This window comes from Mercenaria mercenaria, chromosome 9 (genome assembly GCF_021730395.1).
Source record: "Mercenaria mercenaria strain notata chromosome 9, MADL_Memer_1, whole genome shotgun sequence".
In the NCBI taxonomy this organism is placed as follows: Eukaryota; Metazoa; Mollusca; class Bivalvia; order Venerida; family Veneridae; genus Mercenaria; species Mercenaria mercenaria.
The window spans coordinates 16,845,382-16,864,462 of NC_069369.1; the positions used below are offsets into that span (position 1 = coordinate 16,845,382).

Below are 19,081 nucleotides of genomic sequence, written 5' to 3' on the forward strand. Positions count from 1 at the left end.
AGTATTACTAGAAATATTCCCATGTTAGACTGTGTGTGAACTGACCCCTGTTTGTCAGTCAGAGGTCAAGGGACAAATTTAAGGTCAAGTAAATTGTTCTTTTACGGTGGGATTTTTTTGCCCCCTGCTACTCAGGTTTGCTCATCTATGTTTTTTTTGTACCATAAGAAGACCAAAATTGGTGGTACTACGTAATAAGCTTTTTCAAAAGTTTAAATTCCATTTTAATTAAATACCTTCCTGAGAATTAAAGGAACAGTGTTATACAGTTTCATGGAAGACTTTTTTTTTAAACTTTTTAGGGCATATAATTTTACAAAATTTATTTTTGTAATAGTGGTATTTTTTTGTTTATGTAAGATCGAAATTAATTTCACGATGAAACTTCGAAAATGATTATTTTTAGTCTGGTTCTTTATTGATTTTCCCTGGAAAAAGTCCGAGTAAATATATCAAACAGTTTTTTTGAAAATTTAAACATTATAAAATTTTCTTAATATGAAAACGTGTGATTTGCTAAAATATTTTTTGTTTTTTTTTCTGTATTTGTAGATGAACTAGCACCCATTGGTACTCCTGTATTCAAGGATGTATAGTAAAAGCCCTGTTTCTTGATTCAGTGAGTCTGGTAAAAGATCGGCCCCGTCTCCCCCCAAAACCACCCAAAGATCCTATCCATATAACATGTTCTTATATCAAGGGGGTAGGCCGGGCTTTTTTGTATTCTACGGCGATTTGATTTTTAAGTAATGTCATCCCAAAATATACATTTTGTCTTCCATTGATTAGTGGGTTGCAATCCAAGTACAGTCAAAAAATTTTATTATGGTAGACAACGGAAATGTGAAGACATTTTAGTTTGAGCCATGTTTTGTGAAAAAATGTGTGATGTTCCAATTTTTTCATAAATAGTGTCAGCAGGCAGAATGTCTTAACAAACCTGCGTTTTTTTTAGCTCCAAAACCCAAAGGGTTTTCAGGTGAGCAATTTCCTCATGTCCCCCTTTACCGTTTCCAGATCTTTCTGTTTCGTTAAAAAAGCTGGCCCCCGGGGTTTTTTTCCTTTTTGTTTGTAGTAAAACCTTTAGAAAACTTTGTTTTCAGTAATGTTGCACGTTTTTTGTATTAATTACTAAATATTCCCTACACACCATCTTGGAGGAATGGGAGAAGCTTTATCACTTGTCCAATATGATGACATGACATGCGGCCCATGTTCGTAACTTTTTTTTGCTTTTTTTTATAAAGTTATTCCCCCGTTCTATTTAGCAAAAGTAAGCTGTGTTACCTATCCACTAGTTTGAAAGGGGTTTTAAAATTCACATGCTTGTTCCCCGGTGATGAAACTTACCCAGGTTTCAAAAACCTTTTTTGTTTTCACTAAGTGTGCCCCTTTTTTCGAGGTTAAATTGTTAACATTTAAGTGAAAAACAAGGATCAGCGACTCCCTTATTATGAGAGGGATTTGAGGTCATATCTTTTACTATTTTGCATGTTAAAAGTAGGCGTCGTTAAATTTGAGAAGAAATGAAAAAATTTTTTACTGCAAGCTGCTTTTCTCATTTTCTGTTTCATTGAGGTGCGCAAGGGTTTTTATGTTTTCTGATGATGCATTCGTATTGTAAAAACTCATTGTTACAAGTTTTGATCAAGAAATTTAATAACCCATTTATTTTTCTTTGGTTCCATTTTTCCCCCCCCCCGTTAAGTTTAGGCATCTTTTTCATTTTTTAGCCCACTGAGCAAAAGTGCTTTCAGTGGCTATTGTTCTGGATGGTCCTTTTCGTTTTTTCATTGTTTTCGATTGCCCTTTTAGGGGCCCCCAGAGTATTAAAAGAAAAAAAATTTAAAAGACCTTCCTTTAATGTTCATCAAACTTAGTCTGTTTCTAAGCTTAATTTTTGATCCCCTCCAACTTTGTTTTAAAAATTGGGATGCTTTTAAATCCTTTTAGGGGTTGTGAGCAGAAATAGAAAAACCCTTTTAAAAAATTCTTTGGCAACTTGGGGATTTCATCAAAATTTTGGGCTGAAGCATCATTTATGGTCTTCTTCCCAAATTTTTTTCAAATTTTTGGGGGGGGGCTTGGTCCCTTTTTGGGCAGTAGATTTAAAAATGAAATACCTCATTCAATTTTTCCTTTAACAAATTTTATAAAAATTCACCAAAACTGGTTGAAGCATCATTGTAAGGTTTTCTTCCAAACTTGTTCAAGTGGGGGTATGCAGCCCCCTTTTAGGAGCCACCAGAGCTAGATATAAAAATATCTTCTCATAAACTGCTGGATGCAGATAAACATTGTAAAGAGACATTCTAAAACAGCCTTAGCCGGGGCGAATTGTGTATGAGTATTTTTTGACCTAATTTTAAAGATTCAAAAGGCTTATCTATCAGACTAATTTATGTTATCAAGTTCTGCTGCCTCTGGAACTTTTGACACCTGGCGTATATTTTGGTCCTTTTCTGTGTGGGCAATCTAGGGCCATCATGACTCTTGTGTACCTAATGATGCCCTTCATGCCCTTCTTGTTCCTGTATTTTGAAGCTTAGAATTAGATTGCTAAGCTGTACATTTATACAACAAAAAATTGGACAGAAACTACAACTTGCAATGGAATAATTCTGTATTGACAAAAAGTTCAGTTTTTATTGTCTCATAGATTTGTTTACAAAGAAACATCAGACTGATAGCTTTAATTTGTTATTAAATTATAACCTTTGAAACTTCTGCATCCTATAGTAAACTGACACAAAAAAATAGATTTGAACTTTTCTGGGCTCAGCTAGTAAAATGAGACTAGAACCTCCTGCTGCTCTACCAGAACTTAATATAAGCAAACTTATATATACAGAGACTTGTCTCCAGAATAATGTCTTTCCAGCAGTAACTTTCCGAATCACGAAATATTTAAAATATTTCCTCATGTTCTGGGACAATATTTATCAATGTATTAAGTCTAAAATTTAGAACAGAATTTAAAAGACTAAATGAGCTGCAATATGAGAAAACCAACATAGTACATTTGCGACCAGCATGGATCCAGACCAGCATGTGCATCCACGCAGTCTGGTCAGGATCCATACTGTTCGCTTTCAAACCTTATTGCAATTGGAGAAACTTAGTGAACAGTATGGATCCTGACCAGACTGCATGGATGCGCAGTCTAGTCTGGATCCATGCTGGTTGCAAATCCACTATGTTGGTTTTCTCATGATGTGGCTCAAATTTACTTTTGCTCTGGCACAATGTTACACAGGATGTTTTGCATAGATGCACTTCTATAACAGACTTCTCTTGGTAAAATTTATATCCTAGACAAAGTTTTGGCAAATTGAGTGTTTGACTTTCTTAAGTCAAAGACAGACTTTCAGACTTTAAATTTTAATCAATGTTGGCAGTGGTCATTTTGTGGGTATTTATTTGAAGACCAAATATTCCCCTAGGAAGAGTTACCTAAGATTAAAGGAAGAAGTTTGTTAAGTTGGGATGGTTTGTCTGTGTATCTGTCATCTTGCAGGATAGTCTTTGTGTATAGTTCTCTGCAAAAGTCCTACATTTGAATGAAGGACTAAATTCCCCCCTGGACAAAATCTCTGCTGGACACATTCTCCGTTTTATTTTTTTACCCATTTAAAGAGAAATATAAAAAATACAGTTGTAGTTCAATTTGTATTTTATGACTGCATGGTTAGGGGAGGTTACTAAGGTGGATACAGGGGCAAGTGGATAGTGAAGGGGCAGCTAGGTGTGTATTTGTATTTGATATCTATATCCACGATTGCTAGTTACAGTTTTTATAGAAAATGTGAGAAATACAATCCCAAGCAACACAGGTATTTAATTAGTAAAACATGAATTTGATAGATTGATGCAACTGATATCTAATCCATGGTGAATATTTATGTGTTTGTTTATTGATTCACATTGAATATTCATGACATAAATGATTCAAATGTTATTAAGCTAAAAGTACTTTTAAGTGTAGCAAATTTATTGCTGTTGATGCTTAATGATTAATTTCAGGCTTTCAATCAGTTGTTTATTAATATCAGTGAAACTTATTAGGTTTGTTTACAATTTCCAAGTGTTTCTTCATGGAAACACTTCATATCACAGGTAGAAGTCTGTTTATTAATGTTTAATGCAATTTAAGAAAGTATTTCAGTTATATTCTGATACTGTTTCTTAATTTCTTCTCACCAGCTAACTTAGTGTAGATAATATTATGTTTTTTAGCCAAAAGAATTGCAACAGATACAATTTAAGGTAGTTCTGCATGTTTGATAAACCGGAAGTGATGGCGTAACATCATTTATCTGGAAAACGTAGAATAAAGCCAGGATTCGGCCTACGGAAATAAAATCTGTGTACGAATTAATGGCAACCTGCAAGTTTATTTATGAAAATGGCATCGTTACTATCTTTCTTAAGTTAAAATATCATATGAAAACATGTGACACGTTAAATAATGCAAAATAAAGTCTTAAATATAGCTTGAAATGGGCAGTTCACTTTAATCATGGCCAAATATCTCAAAAGTAAGCACACAGACCTATACATTTTATTTCACCATATTATAGGCTATATGTTTATTTACCGCTGTTAGAAGTTTCATTAAAATCTACATTTTAGAAAAATTTCTATTCGCGAAAATGTTATGAAAGTTTCGATTTTCCCATAGACTCCCATTATGAAAAATTGCGTGAAGTCCAAATTTTTCAAATCTGTCTAGCAAAAAATCAAGCATACGACCCTGTCTTTTTTATTTGCTTAATTTTCTTAATATATTCCGAAGTTTTGAAAAGTCAGAGTTTAATCAAATTCTACATTGTAGAAAAAATTTCGATCCAAAAGTGCAGAACTACCTTAAATGTGCATGGAATTGATTAAGGCCTTTGGTCAAGACATTGTCACAAAGAATGAGTAGTAATATGGAAAAATGCCATGGCCAGTCAGTCAGGCTTAAAAAAAATTCTTTGTTTCCAGTAACATGCTAAAAAAAATTAGGGTATTTTCAAAATTTCTATAATCCTAAAATATATATCAGTAAAGTACAATAATCAGCATAAATTTGATATCTAAGCATTTTTATAACGGAAAACAATATATCTATTTGAAACATGTTCAGAGAAATCAAAAGAAAGTGATTTTGTAAAGAAAGGAATACTTGTTTAGCAGACCCAAGGGCTATTTTGCATATTTTTTTCAATTTTAAGTTGGTACTTCTGCTGTTTTATTGAGTTTCACATAATAGAATTTAATCAAACTCTGCACATACCTTTGGTAATGTCTACCTAATCTAAAACAAAAAGAAAATTGATAGGTCACCCTATTAGATTTCGCTTAAATCAAATTACAACGAGGTGGGATGTTGTGGGCATTTATACAACGCAGGTTGATATGAAATACTCTTTCAGTGTTTGAGCAAATGACTTAGAGATATATCAAATTATCAAACGGCAGATTTCTTAATAAGCGGGTTTTAAGGTGTTTCTGAAGCATTTTGATGTCATAGAACGATGAAAGTTTCCGCCTTTCTCCGAACAAAACCTATAGTTTACAAATACGGATGTATGGTATGGGTACGGTATGGGATTAGAAAAAGCTGTGACTCAGTGCAGAGTTGGAGCACTGGTATAAATTACAGACTCCAGTACATGTCGGATTGAAGCAGTTTGAACTAAAAGTTTTTTAAATGTATATATTTTGTAACCATGGTGATACTTACCCTGACCTTTAGTCAGTATATTATACATATTATACTTTAAATGTATGTGAACATACAATAATTTGCCGTACGCGAAATTAGATAATCACTTCCGGGCATGCGCAGAAAACTGCTCCAACTCTGTAGTGAGCTACATCGATTAGAAACACAACCAAATTGACACGGTGTAGGGGTAAATATCGACCCGTCCGGAAAAACTGTAGCGAGTGCCTTTAAGTGAGACTTTTCAAAAATTATTTTTGTGCCAAAACTTGAATATGAATAAAAAGTTGAAAAAAAAAATTCTCCAAGGCCATAAAAACATTTAGGGTCTGGCCAAAAATTTAGGGTAGGTCGGGATACTGGAAACAGAATGTTTTTTTTACGCCTTATTAGTACTGATAGGGAAGTTTACTTACTTTGAGCTTGGGAGCTTGGGGGCTCAGTCTTTGGCCAGTCATACCAGAAATGTGAAAATATTACAGGTAGCTCCCTTGCTTGGTACTCCGTATTTGTTTATCTTGTTAATCTTGTTTAGATATTGTTATTTAGTTGGTAAAATGCCAGTGTGGGTCATAATTTGGGCCCCTGTTACATTTTTTATTTGAAAGTTTTAGAAAAATTGCTATTCCCAGCTATAAAAGTAAATTCTTGACACAAAGAAAACAGTAAAGATCATTTTAATTTTTGCTCTCCTAACTTGTTTTATTTTCAAGGTACCAGGTCAAAGAGAAGAGGTCTAGATGAGACAGGTGCTTGTGCCAACTATGTGGAAACAGAACAGGTTTGTATTCTGATGATCATTTTGCATTGTATTAAATAGACTAAACAATATATAGTGCTGTGGATTAATTTTCACCTTACAGCTCATCTGAGCCACAAGCTTATGGTAGGATTCATGCACAAGCTGAGGGCGTAATTCAGGCACATGCTGAGGGTGTGATTCATGTACATGCTGAGGGTGTGATTCATGAACATGCTGAGGGTGTGATTCATGTAAAGACTGAGGGTATTATTCATGTTAAGGCTGAGGGTGAAATTCATGTAAAGGCTGAGGCCGTAATTCAGATACAAGCTGAGGGTGTTATTCATGTAAAAACTGAGAGTGTAATTCATGTAAAGACTGAAGGTGTAATTTGTGTACAGGCTGAGGGTGTAATTCATGTAAAGACTGAGAGTGTAATTCATGTAAAGACTGAGAGTGTAATTCATGTAAAGGCTGAGGGTGTAATCCATGTACAGACTGATTGTGTAACTCATGTACTGGCTGAAGGTGTAATTCACATACTGGTTTAGGGTGTAAACTGAGGATGTAATTCATGTACATGTATAGACTTAGGGTGTAATTCATGTCAAGTGATCAGATTTAAGCATTAACCAGTGACAAATAGTTATCATTGAAATGGCTTCTAATACAATCATGTAATTTCAAAAGGCTTTGAAAATCTACAACTTGTAAGAAGTTCTATTTTTCCTGTAGCATCATGCTTAAAGCCATTACAGGTTTGTTCAGGTCATTCATCTCGTTTCAAAATAAAAAAAAAAAGAAAAAAAAACATGATCAGAGCAAAAATTAATGTTCTAATTGGTTTTCCCCAAATTTGGTCCCTGGCAACTTAGCATTTCAGTTCTTTCAGTTAATATTGAAATTGTTTTCACATTACATCAACTTCCACAATTGAGTGATGAAGAACCAACAGGGTTTAAGGGCAATTATTGCAACAGTTTGTTAAAGGGTAAATCATTGGGGAAACATTCATATTGCACAACTGATGTTTTTCTGGCTTTACTTTGTTCTGCTGTTCCCAGAAGTGCCATATGTTAGTGTAAATAAATGGGAAACATCCATTATTGCACTTCTTGCACTATATTGCACTAGTATCTGCAGCATAGGCAGTTTTCTGTGTGATAGATTTTAGAATTTCTTGAACCTACTGGATATTAAATGATTAAAGTCATGCAAAATTTAAAGGAATTCAGTACTTTCTAAGAATGGCTGGCTCTAAGAATGTGTAATTTCCTATCTAAAGCAACCTTGTTACAGACTTATCTAAAAACATAATCCTCAGTTTGTTGTTAATTATACATAAGATACTTAAAATATTTTTAAAAAGTCTTAGAATTCATGAAATATCTGTCCATATGCCTAACCCGACTGCTATTGATATATTTATCCCTGACTGCAGTAAGTTTGAGTCATGCTTTAGATTTGTAATTCAGTCCTGTGAGGAAGCCATCAAATTGACTTGCAGAAAATTGGCAATTCTAGTACACTGTCTCTCTTTTAAATAATGCTCAGTAGAGACCTTTTTCTTCTTGTTGACAAGAGGCCTTGAGGAGAGGATACCTGTGGTCTTTCTTTACCCTGGTTAGAGGCCTTGTCCAGAGTATACCAGGAGTCTTTCTTAACTTTAAGACGAGGCCTTGACACATGGGGGTTTTTCTTATAATTTTAAGAAGAGGCCTTGCCCAAAGGACCCCTGGGGCTCTTCTTTTGCTTGGAGAAGAGACTTTACAAAGAGGACATTTTGGGTATTCCTTTACTCTGATAAGAGACCTCACCCAGAGGACACATGGGGTTATTTCTTCACTTGGAGAAGAGGCCTTGCCCAGAGGAGGTTTAAGACCTTCCTTTAATCTGCTAAGAGGCCTCACCCAGAGGTCACCTGGGTTTTTCCCTTCTTACTGATAAGAGGCTGTGCCCAGAGGACATCTGGGGGTTGTTCTTCACTCTTATAAGAGGCCTCATAATCAATACTTTGTCAGTGAGATGGCTCTTAGCAAAGACATACTGCATGAACAAACAGATTGATAAAGAAATGAAAAGATCATTGTACTAAACAAGATGACTGAAAAATGGCATATTTGATATATCAAACAGATTGTAAAATACAACAAATTTTAGTATACTGAAAAGGCAGATAGAAAATGACATGAAGTATTGTTTAGTGTACTAACCAAACAGATGGAAATTTGAGAAAAAAGTTATGTTAAAGACCTTAGGATTTTAAACCCTTTTCATGCTGGACACAATTGATTCTGCCTTTGCGACTAGTGTAGATCATGATCAACCTGCACACCCATGTAGTCTGATCATGATCTGCACTATTCGCCTTTCAGTCAGTATCTTTTTGGTAAACACCCCGGTACTGTCCAAATTGAAAGACGGACTAGTTCATTACTGAAATTTAGCAAGGTATGGGTTAATGTTTTATCTTAACTGATACTTTTAGTTTGTTGGAATGTGAGTTTGCTTTAAAGTAAAGGGTAATTTTGGCAATTTAATTTCAGATATTGCTGCAGTAAGCAGCTCCAGTAATGTGATTTAATTTCAAGAATGTTATTCCCAATGGTTAGATCTCTATAATCAAATTGAAACTTGCACTTAAGTTAATTCTCTCTTCCTTTCTTATATAGTCATATATTCAATTTAATTGTTGGTGTCTGGGCAGGTATTAGCAAAACAGCCTATAGGCAAAGGTTTACACTTTTAACTTTTGCTTACATGTTTTTTAAATTGATGAAAATTCTAATCTAATTTTTAAGTTTTGATGAATTGGCAGTTCAACACCAAAGATATATTTTCTGATAATTAACTGAAATGTCAGGGAATTTTTTCAGAGTTTAGGGATGATGTTGGTTCTGGTTAAATGGGAAATATATAGTCGGGAACAAATGAATGAAACAGGAACATCAGTACTGGCAACTGTGGGTGGAGGCAGCAGTTGTAGAAGTCATGTAGATAGTGCTGATGTTTTGTTGTGCAAGACTTGGTAAATTAAAATGAAATAAAAAAACACAAAGTTAGGAAAGTATCTTTTAAATGTTGAAAAAAACTTTATCTAGTCTTTAGCTGCATAGTTCCACCCTCAGGTGAGCAGCTTTGGCTCTTTTGTTTCAGTACAAAAATGTCCTGTCTGGGAATATGTCTGTCTAGTTTAAAATTACTACTATCTTGTGTATATTTTAACTTGTAGCTGCAATTGGTCTGTATTTCATGCTTTATGGAGGGTAACTTTGGTTATTAACCTTTTTGTCTCTTGAAATATGGTCAATAATCAGGCAACTGTTCAACTGTCTCAAATAAATCAGCTATCTTAATAGGCAGTGTGTAAATGTGTCAGCAGTCCCTATGTTTTATTTGTTGCATGCATGATAGAGATGAGATTAATGGTGCCGTACACAGATGGATTCTGTTCTCTGTTTCATTGTGAAGAAATTAATTCTTTAAGCCATGTTAATAAATAATGCAATATTTGTTTGTCTATTGAGACAATCCATTAATCGAAGTGGTTTTCCATGACACTTTTTACCATTTAATGTGTTTGCTAATACAGCAAGTCTGGGATACTAATTAAAGTTATTATGATGTCTCCCACATGAAGTGAGCGAGATATATTGATTTAGTGTTGTCTGTCTGTCTGTTCCAGGTATGTGTGTTGCCAAAACAAGAGTTACCAAATTATAACATCTTTAATGCAAGCAGGCGAGTATGATACCTCCAGCAGTGACTTATTTCACTGAATTAGGGGTTCATTCCGCATCACATAATTATATGCTTAAACATAGTACTTGTGCAAGTAATTTAACGCACATGTTATTAGCAGAAAATATTATTAAAAAAAAAATAAGAATAAAAAACAAGAAAAACAATTTTAAAAAAGGAAAAAAAACTGTCGCGGGGAAAGCTTTCAGTGTTGTCGTGCCCATCACTGCCTGGAGAGACCTTTGGAGAGGTGGAGACAGTTTATTGCAATCTTAATATTTCTCATAATCTTACAGAAACGTGTACTTTCATCGGATAAAATTATCAAAATATTGACCTTTTAAATGTCCAAAGTCCCCTGGAATTATATGCCACAAAATGCACCATTTTATCTAAGTCTGCAGAATTTCCAGGGAGCCTTTTAGCGGTTAAAATTTTCAAAATATTGACCTATCAGGTGTTTGAAGTCCCCTTGAATTATATGCCACAAAATGCGTCAGAATGCACCAATTTTTAACTAAGTCTCCAAAATTTCGTGGACCCCCACCAGCGGGAGGGGGGAAAACTGAAAAATATTTTTCCATATTGACATTCAAATTTCATATTGGGTGCGTGACGTCATTTGTGACGTCAGTTTCATGCATTTCCTTGCCTTTAAAAGTTCTTTAACAACAATATTTTCAATTGTACCCAGGCTAAAGGAGAAATTAGATAATTTATATAATAGCAGAGCTACTGGCGCCGCAAAGCGGCGCCGACAGCGTCGCATTACGGTTAGACGTATAAACAAGAAAACGAATAGAGAGATCTAACTGTGTATACTATCGAGTTGAAAATTCGTGGTACTTTTTGGATTCGGTGTTGTTCGGATTTTTTCATGTGCACTATGCACATAGTAATTAATCGGTAAAGACGTCAGTAGACGCTTACTGTTTACGGTTGACAAAAGCGTCTCGCTTACTGCTTTGAATATTGAATAAAAATGTAAATGCGCATTTGATAATTAAAAATTAGTGCTAAATACATTTTCTACGAAGAAAAAAGAAATAAAATACAATATTTTTATGTTGAAACGACTTTTGTCATGCTGCCATTACCAGACTTTATTATATATACTTATGTTTGTCGTAATGACGTCATAACTCCACAGTGGTGTTGTGGTTAACGAGTTCGCGTTGTAAACCAGAGGTCGTGAGTTCGAACCTCACCTGGACCAGATTTTTTTTTTTATTCCTTTTTTATTTCAATTTTTTTATTATGTATTATCATGTCATTGTGAAATTCAACAAGTGTTTATTTTTGATGTCAGGTTCCAATGTAGTGCCTGTGCAGTAGTCAGTAGACATAACTTTAAAAAAAAAAAAAGCTTTAGGATCAAAATATACAGGCATTGAATTTCGCCAAACACTGTTTTTCTCTAGGTAAAATTCTGATCATTAATTTTTAAAAATTGCTAGTCTTTTGGGTTAAAAACAAGCTTTGTATAGTCATGTAAATGATTGTAATTTTCCCATACCAGGCGTCTATTATAGCAGTGTTTTTTACTGAAAGCTGGACACAATCGTACTTCCTTTCAGAAAGAACCAAAATTTGACAATAATGACATTTAAAAGAATTACAATAGTCATTTCCAGGATTACGTAAATTCTAATTTCTGTTAACTTATGCTATTGTCCTAATGAGATTCTGTTAGGTTTGAAGCTTTTCAATTTGAAGGAGTTATTATTGGTGACTGGTTTCCAGTATGATAATAATTTATGTAAAATTGTTGATGCAGTACGTTTTAAAACAGAAATTATTCAAATACGTTTTTTTTTCTTTTGGTGCAGATGTTAATCTATATCGAACTTTCTTTTAATTATATACAGAATATCTTTCGAGTATTTCACATGTCAAGAATTGAATTTGATGCAGTCTTAAACATACATTCAGAAATCATGAATTATCATTAATCAATACTTATAATTTTAATAGATCTAATTTAAATAAAACATAAACTTCCTAAACGAATCCATAATTCCAGACAATTCCAACACCACTCCTTTAATTTTCAAGGGGCACTTGTGATTTTTCAAGGGAGCTTTGCCTTTAGGTAGCACCTAATTTCATATTAATTATAAGTGTAGTATGTGTATGTAATAAAAAGATTATTAGATCTGCATCGAGAAATATGCACACGTTCTTTTGCGGAATGATATTGTGCTCCCTAAAGTTGCGCAATATTTCTGCTGCAGAACTCCTGCATATTTCTCAATACAAATCTATAATGTGCAAATATTATACTTTTATATTATGCAAATTATTTTAAATGGGTACAGTGTCAGATATATGCCAGTTTTATTTAGTTTTAGAAAGTAAACTTAAATTGTAGTCTCTTTTACATACAGGGATTTACTGTATGTATATCTGTAATCTGTGTTGCTTTCAAACATTTACGATAAATATATTACATTGTATAATCCAAGTTGTGCTCAGGGGTTAATTACTACACATGTAACAATGTGTAATCTCTGGTGCATACAGGGATGTACTACATATATATGTGTTAAATCTCTATTATGTAGAGGGATTTACTACATGTAAATATGTAATCTCTTTGCATACAGGGATATACTACACATATATGTGTTATCTCTTTTGCATACAGGGATTTACCACATATATAGGCATGTGTAACCTCTATTGTGTTAATGGATTTACTACACATATATCTGTAATCTCTAGTGCGTACAGTGAGGTACTAGACATAGATATGTAATCTCTTTTGCTTAATGGGATATTACTTCACATATATGTGTAATATCTACTGCATACAGTTTCTGTAACAGTTGTGTTCAGGGATATGGTACATGTATATGTGTAATCTCAGTTGTGTACATGTTGTACTACACACACACACACACACACACACACACACACACACACATATATATATATGTCACAACCTCAGAATGTGTAATCTCTTTTGTGTACAGGGATTACTATGTGTAATCTGGAGGAATGCTCCTTTAACATACAGTAACAGACTGAGCTGAAATAATAGTTGTAAAGTCTAATGTCAGTTTTGTATGTTAGATATACTAGAATAAGCACTAAAAAATTTAATAGAGGCAATTTTATAACCGCAATTATTCAATTTTCTTATCCAATTTCCATATTATTTTATCACGTAATGGTAATCTACAAAGATCAATGTAATTGTTGTTATTGGAACTGAAACATTTATCATGCACTTGCCCTATCTTGTAAAGGATATACTGAATTGCAGAAAACCTAATAAACCTGATATATATAATGTCTTGTACACAATCACTTTTCTTAGGGCAGTACTAAAAAATACACACACTGCAGTAGGGTACCTCAGTTCTGCTTAAAATACACAGATTAACCATTGTCATGGGTATAATATAAACTGCGTAATCAGGTGACACACACTGTAAAACTGGAAGTAGTACTGCATGGAAGAACAACATTTTTTAATTCAAACTTTTAGCTCACTTGTTGTCTTCCGTCAGTCTTTGTCGTTAGCTTTTCACCTTTAAATGACTTCTTCTCATAAACCGCTTGATGGATCATCACCAAACTTGGTCTATTACATCCTTAAAACATATTTCCTCAAATTTTTAGCTAGAGCTAAAAATAGAAAAACCTATAAACAACTTCAAGATGGATTATCACCAAACTGGGTCTGTAACATCCTTGTAAGGTCTTGTTTTGATTTTTAGCTCACGGAACCTCGGGTTCAGAGTGAGGTATAAATAAAGGAAAATGGTCTGGCGTCTGTTATCCATTGTCAGCAGTTTTACTTTAACATCTTCTCTGAAACTACTGGTCTGAATTACACTAATCTTGGTCTGAAGCATCCTGGCAAGGTCACTTCTCAAGTTTGTTCAGATAGGGTACTTGGCCCCTTTAGGGGATGTCAGAGTTTAAAATAGAAAAACCTTTAAACAACTTCTCATCATAAACAACTTGATGGGTCTTCAGTAAACATGGTCTGTAGCATTATTGTATGATCTTCTCTCAATTTTGTTTAAATGGGGGCACTTAGCCCCTTTAAGGGGTCACTAGAACTAAAAATAGAAATACCTTTAAATCCTTTTTCTCATGAACCAAATGATGGATCTTCATCATACATTGTCTGTAGCATCATTGTAAGGTCCTCTTTTCAGTTTTGTTAAATGGGGGCACTTTGCCAATTTTTAGGGGGCCACTAGAGACAAAAATAAAAGATATCTTTAACTTCATCACATCAACCACTGGATGGATATTCATCAAAATTGATCAGTAGCATTATTGCAAGGTGTCTTGTGAACCAGTGGTCTTGATGGATCTACATCAAACATGGTCTGTAGCATGTAAATTCCTTCCTCAAAGTTGTTCAAATGGTGGCACTTGACCCTTTTTAGGGTCCACTAGAGCTAAAAAAAATAGAAAAAAACCTTTACACAACTTCTTGTAAACTGCTTTCTAGATTGTCATCAAACTTACTCTGTTAGTAACTGTAAGGTGTCCTCTCTCAAATTTGCTCCTTTTAGGGGCTGTTAGAACTAAAAAATAGAAATACCTTTAAGTGCTTTCTTCGTATGAACCACTTGATGGATCTTCATCACACATTGTCTGTAGCATCATTGAAGGTCCTCTCAGATCAGTTTGTTCAAATGGGGTACTTGGCTGCTAAATAGAAATACCTTTTTAATGACTTCTTCTCAAGAATCACTTGATGGATCTTCTTCAATCTTGGTCAGTGGAATTATTGTAAGGTCCTCTGTCAAATGTGTTCAAATTGGGGCACTTGGCCATTTATAAGGGTCACTAGAATTATCTTGAAAAACACGTCTTATGAACAGTTACTGTTTTATGGTTCTTCATCAGTCTTTGTCTTTTGAATCATTGTAAGGTTGGCCCTTCTCAAGTTTTTTTCAAATGGGTGCACTTGAACCATTTTTTGGGACTGCTAGGACTTAAAGTAGAAACACCTTAAAGCAACTTTTTTCATGAACTGCTGGCTGGATCTTCATCACACCTGGTCTGTAGGATTTATGTAAGATTGTTTCTCAATTTTGTTCAAATAGGGGCACTCTATCAAGGGGCTGCTAGATGTTAATAAAGAAAAACATTTTTAAACAGCTTTTTCTTATGAACAGCTTGATGGACCCAAGTCAGATTTAATCTGTTGCATTTTATTAAGGTCCCATTTTTTAAAATGGGGTGTGTGTGGGGGAAGGGGGTGCAGAATTGACCCCTTTTAGGATCCATTAGAGCTAAAAATGAAAACAAACTTTTAAATTATCAGATTTCTTCTCATGAACTGCTTGATGGATCTCCATCAAACTTGGTTTGTAGAATCATTGTAAGGTCCTCACTCAGATTTGTTCAAATGAAGGCACTTGACCTGTTTTTGTTACAACTAAACACAGATATTACCATTCATGATTCTGTATGTCATATATATATAGTCAAGGTCAAATAGTTAAGGTCAGATGAAAGACTGTGGGGGAATTATGGCCCTTTCGTTGTGTTGGTCATTTTCCTTTCTATTTTCAAAAGAATTAACTTATATTGCATAATGTCTTTGTTATATGGCTGGATATTGCATAGCAATTCATCTTCCTGCTCATAATTGTAGAGGTATGCAGGGAAATATCTGGTTTGTGCTTAAAATTAAAGCTTGTCTGGCAATTTTTAAGTTTTTTGTCCATCCATCAGACACAAAAGATAGATCCTGCCTTGACTTTAAAAGTACAAGAGATTTTGTCATGAAATTTAGTTTTATAGATGATTGGAAATATCTAGAGAATATGCAGACTCTGCAGTTTAGTTTCAGTATATAAAAATGTTGTTCAATTTATTATATACTGGTAACAATTGCCTGTTCTGGTAAGGAACTGTAATTGCCGGGCATTGGTTTTGTTTCTTATATTGAAAACATGAATTTTGAAAATGTAGAAACTTTTTCACCATTAAAACTACTGATATTCATGCTTTATCAAAACTTAAGTAATGCACACTGTTATATAAAATTGAGCTCTCAAGTTGCAGAAACTTCTTATAATGTCTGGTATCTACCATTATTGTATTATATGAAATGACAAATTTATACCTTCTGTCATGAATATTAACACTTCAGAGTTTCTTAGCTATTACCTAGCCTCATAAATAATCCCTTAACTTGCCCAGTTATTGTCTCCAAGACAAGCTTATTGTAAGTCTGTCACATTGAATCCAGCTGTTTTATACCAAATATAAACTGAAAGTAGGAGGTTATCATTGGGGATTTCAACATCGGGTGTATCTAAAATTGATCTTGGCATCCAACTTACTTCAGACAAAACAACTTTAATGTTGCTCCCCCAAAATATCCCATATTCCCAGGTTTTGTTCAACCATTTTAATAAAAGCATGGCATGTTTTTTTACCAGGTAGTAGGGCTGTAGGTGGTGGGTGCCAAGTGCCGGATGGAATCAGTTTCCACTTTGAGTATTTTTTTCTCAAAACTAAATCAAACATAACCATTATTGTGGACTATCAGGATAAAATCTTAACAGTCAGGATAAAATCTTAACAGTCATCATAAACAACTTGATGGATTTTCAGTAAACATGGTCTGTAGCATTATTGTATGATCTTCTCTCAATTTTGTTTAAATGGGGGCACTTAGCCCCTTTAAGGGGTCACTAGAACTAAAAATAGAAATACCTTTAAATCCTTTTTCTCATGAACCAAATGATGGATCTTCATCATACATTGTCTGTAGCATCATTGTAAGGTCCTCTTTTCAGTTTTGTTAAATGGGGGCACTTTGCCAATTTTTAGGGGCCACTAGAGACAAAAATAAAAGATATCTTTAACTTCATCACATCAACCACTGGATGGATATTCATCAAAATTGATCAGTAGCATTATTGCAAGGTGTCTTGTGAACCAGTGGTCTTGATGGATCTACATCAAACATGGTCTGTAGCATCATTGTAAATTCCTTCCTCAAAGTTGTTCAAATGGTGGCACTTGACCCTTTTTAGGGTCCACTAGAGCTAAAAAAAATAGAAAAAACCTTTACACAACTTCTTGTAAACTGCTTTCTAGATTGTCATCAAACTTACTCTGTTAGTAACTGTAAGGTGTCCTCTCTCAAATTTGATCACTTTGCTCCTTTTAGGGGCTGTTAGAACTAAAAAATAGAAATACCTCTAAGTGCTTTCTTCATATGAACCACTTGATGAATCTTCATCGCACATTGTCTGTAGCATCATTGAAGGTCCTCTCAGTTTGTTCAAATGGGGTACATGGCTGCTAAATAGAAATACCTTTTTAATGACTTCTCCCCATGAATCACTTGATGGATCTTCTTCAGTCTTGGTCAGTGGAATTATTGTAAGGTCCTCTCTCAAATGTGTTCAAATTGGGCCATTTATAAGGGTCACTAAAATTATCTTGAAATAGCGTTTTACGAACATTTACTGTTTTATGGTTCTTCATCAGTCTTTGTCTTTTGAATCATTGTAAGGTCCCTTCTCAAGTTTTTTTCAAATGGGTGTACTTGAACCATTTTTTGGGACGGCTAGGACTTTAAAGTAGAAACACCTTAAAGCAACTTTTTTCATGAACTGCTGGCTGGATCTTCATCACATCTGGTCTGTAGGATTTATGTAAGGTTGTTTCTCAATTTTGTTGAAATAGAGGCACTTGGTCAAGGGGCTGCTAGATGTTAATAAAGAAAAACATTTTTAAACAGCTTTTTCTTATGAACAACTTGATGGACCCAAGTCAGATTTAATCTGTTGCATTTATTAAGGTCCCATTTTTTAAAATGGGGTGTGTGTGGGGGGAGGGGGAGGGGGGTAGAATTGACCCCTTTCAGGATCCATTAGAGCTAAAAATGAAAACAAACTTTTAAATCATCAGATTTCTTCTCATGAACTGCTTGATGGATCTCCATCAAACTTGGTTTGTAGAATCATTGTAAGGTCCTCACTCAGATTTGTTCAAATGAAGGCACTTGACCTGTTTTTGTTACAACTAAACACAGATATTACCATTCATGATTCTGTATGTCATATATATAGTCAAGGTCAAATAGTTAAGGTCAGGTGAAAGACTGTGGGGGAATTATGGCCCTTTCGTTGTGTTGGTCATTTTCCTTTCTATTTTCAAAAGAATTAACTTATATTGCATAATGTCTTTGTTATATGGCTGGATATTGCATAGCAATTCATCTTCCTGCTCATAATTGTAGAGGTATGCAGGGGAATATCTGGTTTGTGCTTAAAATTAAAGCTTGTCTGGCAATTTATAAGTTTTTTGTCCATCCATCTGACACAAAAGATAGATCCTGCCTTGACTTTAAAAGTACAAGAGATTTTGCCATGAAATTTAGTTTTATAGATGATTGGAAATATCTAGAGAATATGCAGACTCTGCAGTTTAGTTTCAGTATATAAAAATGTTGTTCAATTTATTATATACTGGTAACAATTGCCTGTTCTGGTAAGGAACTGTAATTGCCTGGCATTGGTTTTGTTTCTTATATTGAAAACATGAATTTTGAAAATGTAGAAACTTTTTCACCATTAAAACTACTGATATTCATGCTTTATCAAAACTTAAGTAATGCACACTGTTATATAAAATTGAGCTCTCAAGGTGCAGAAACTTCTTATAATGTCTGGTATCTACCATTATTGTATTATATGAAATGACAAATTTATACCTTCTGTCATGAATATTAACACTTCAGAGTTTCTTAGCTATTATCTAGCCTCATAAATAATCCCTTTACTTGCCCAATTATTGTCTCCAAGACAAGCTTATTGTAAGTCTGTCACATTGAATCCAGCTGTTTTATACCAAATATAAACTGAAAGTAGGAGGTTATCATTGGGGATTTC

General features: G+C 34.2%; 1 protein-coding gene across 1 annotated transcript in view; it reads left to right on the plus strand.

Annotated features, from left to right (window-relative positions):
• The window catches only part of LOC128559215 (phosphatidylinositide phosphatase SAC2-like), a 107,540-nt gene that overhangs the window by 56,274 nt on the left and 32,185 nt on the right, over positions 1-19,081 (plus strand). The window contains exon 8 of the mRNA XM_053550426.1: positions 6,424-6,491. Within this exon, the coding sequence (XP_053406401.1) occupies positions 6,424-6,491 (68 nt within the window). The remainder of the gene's footprint in view (positions 1-6,423; positions 6,492-19,081) is intronic.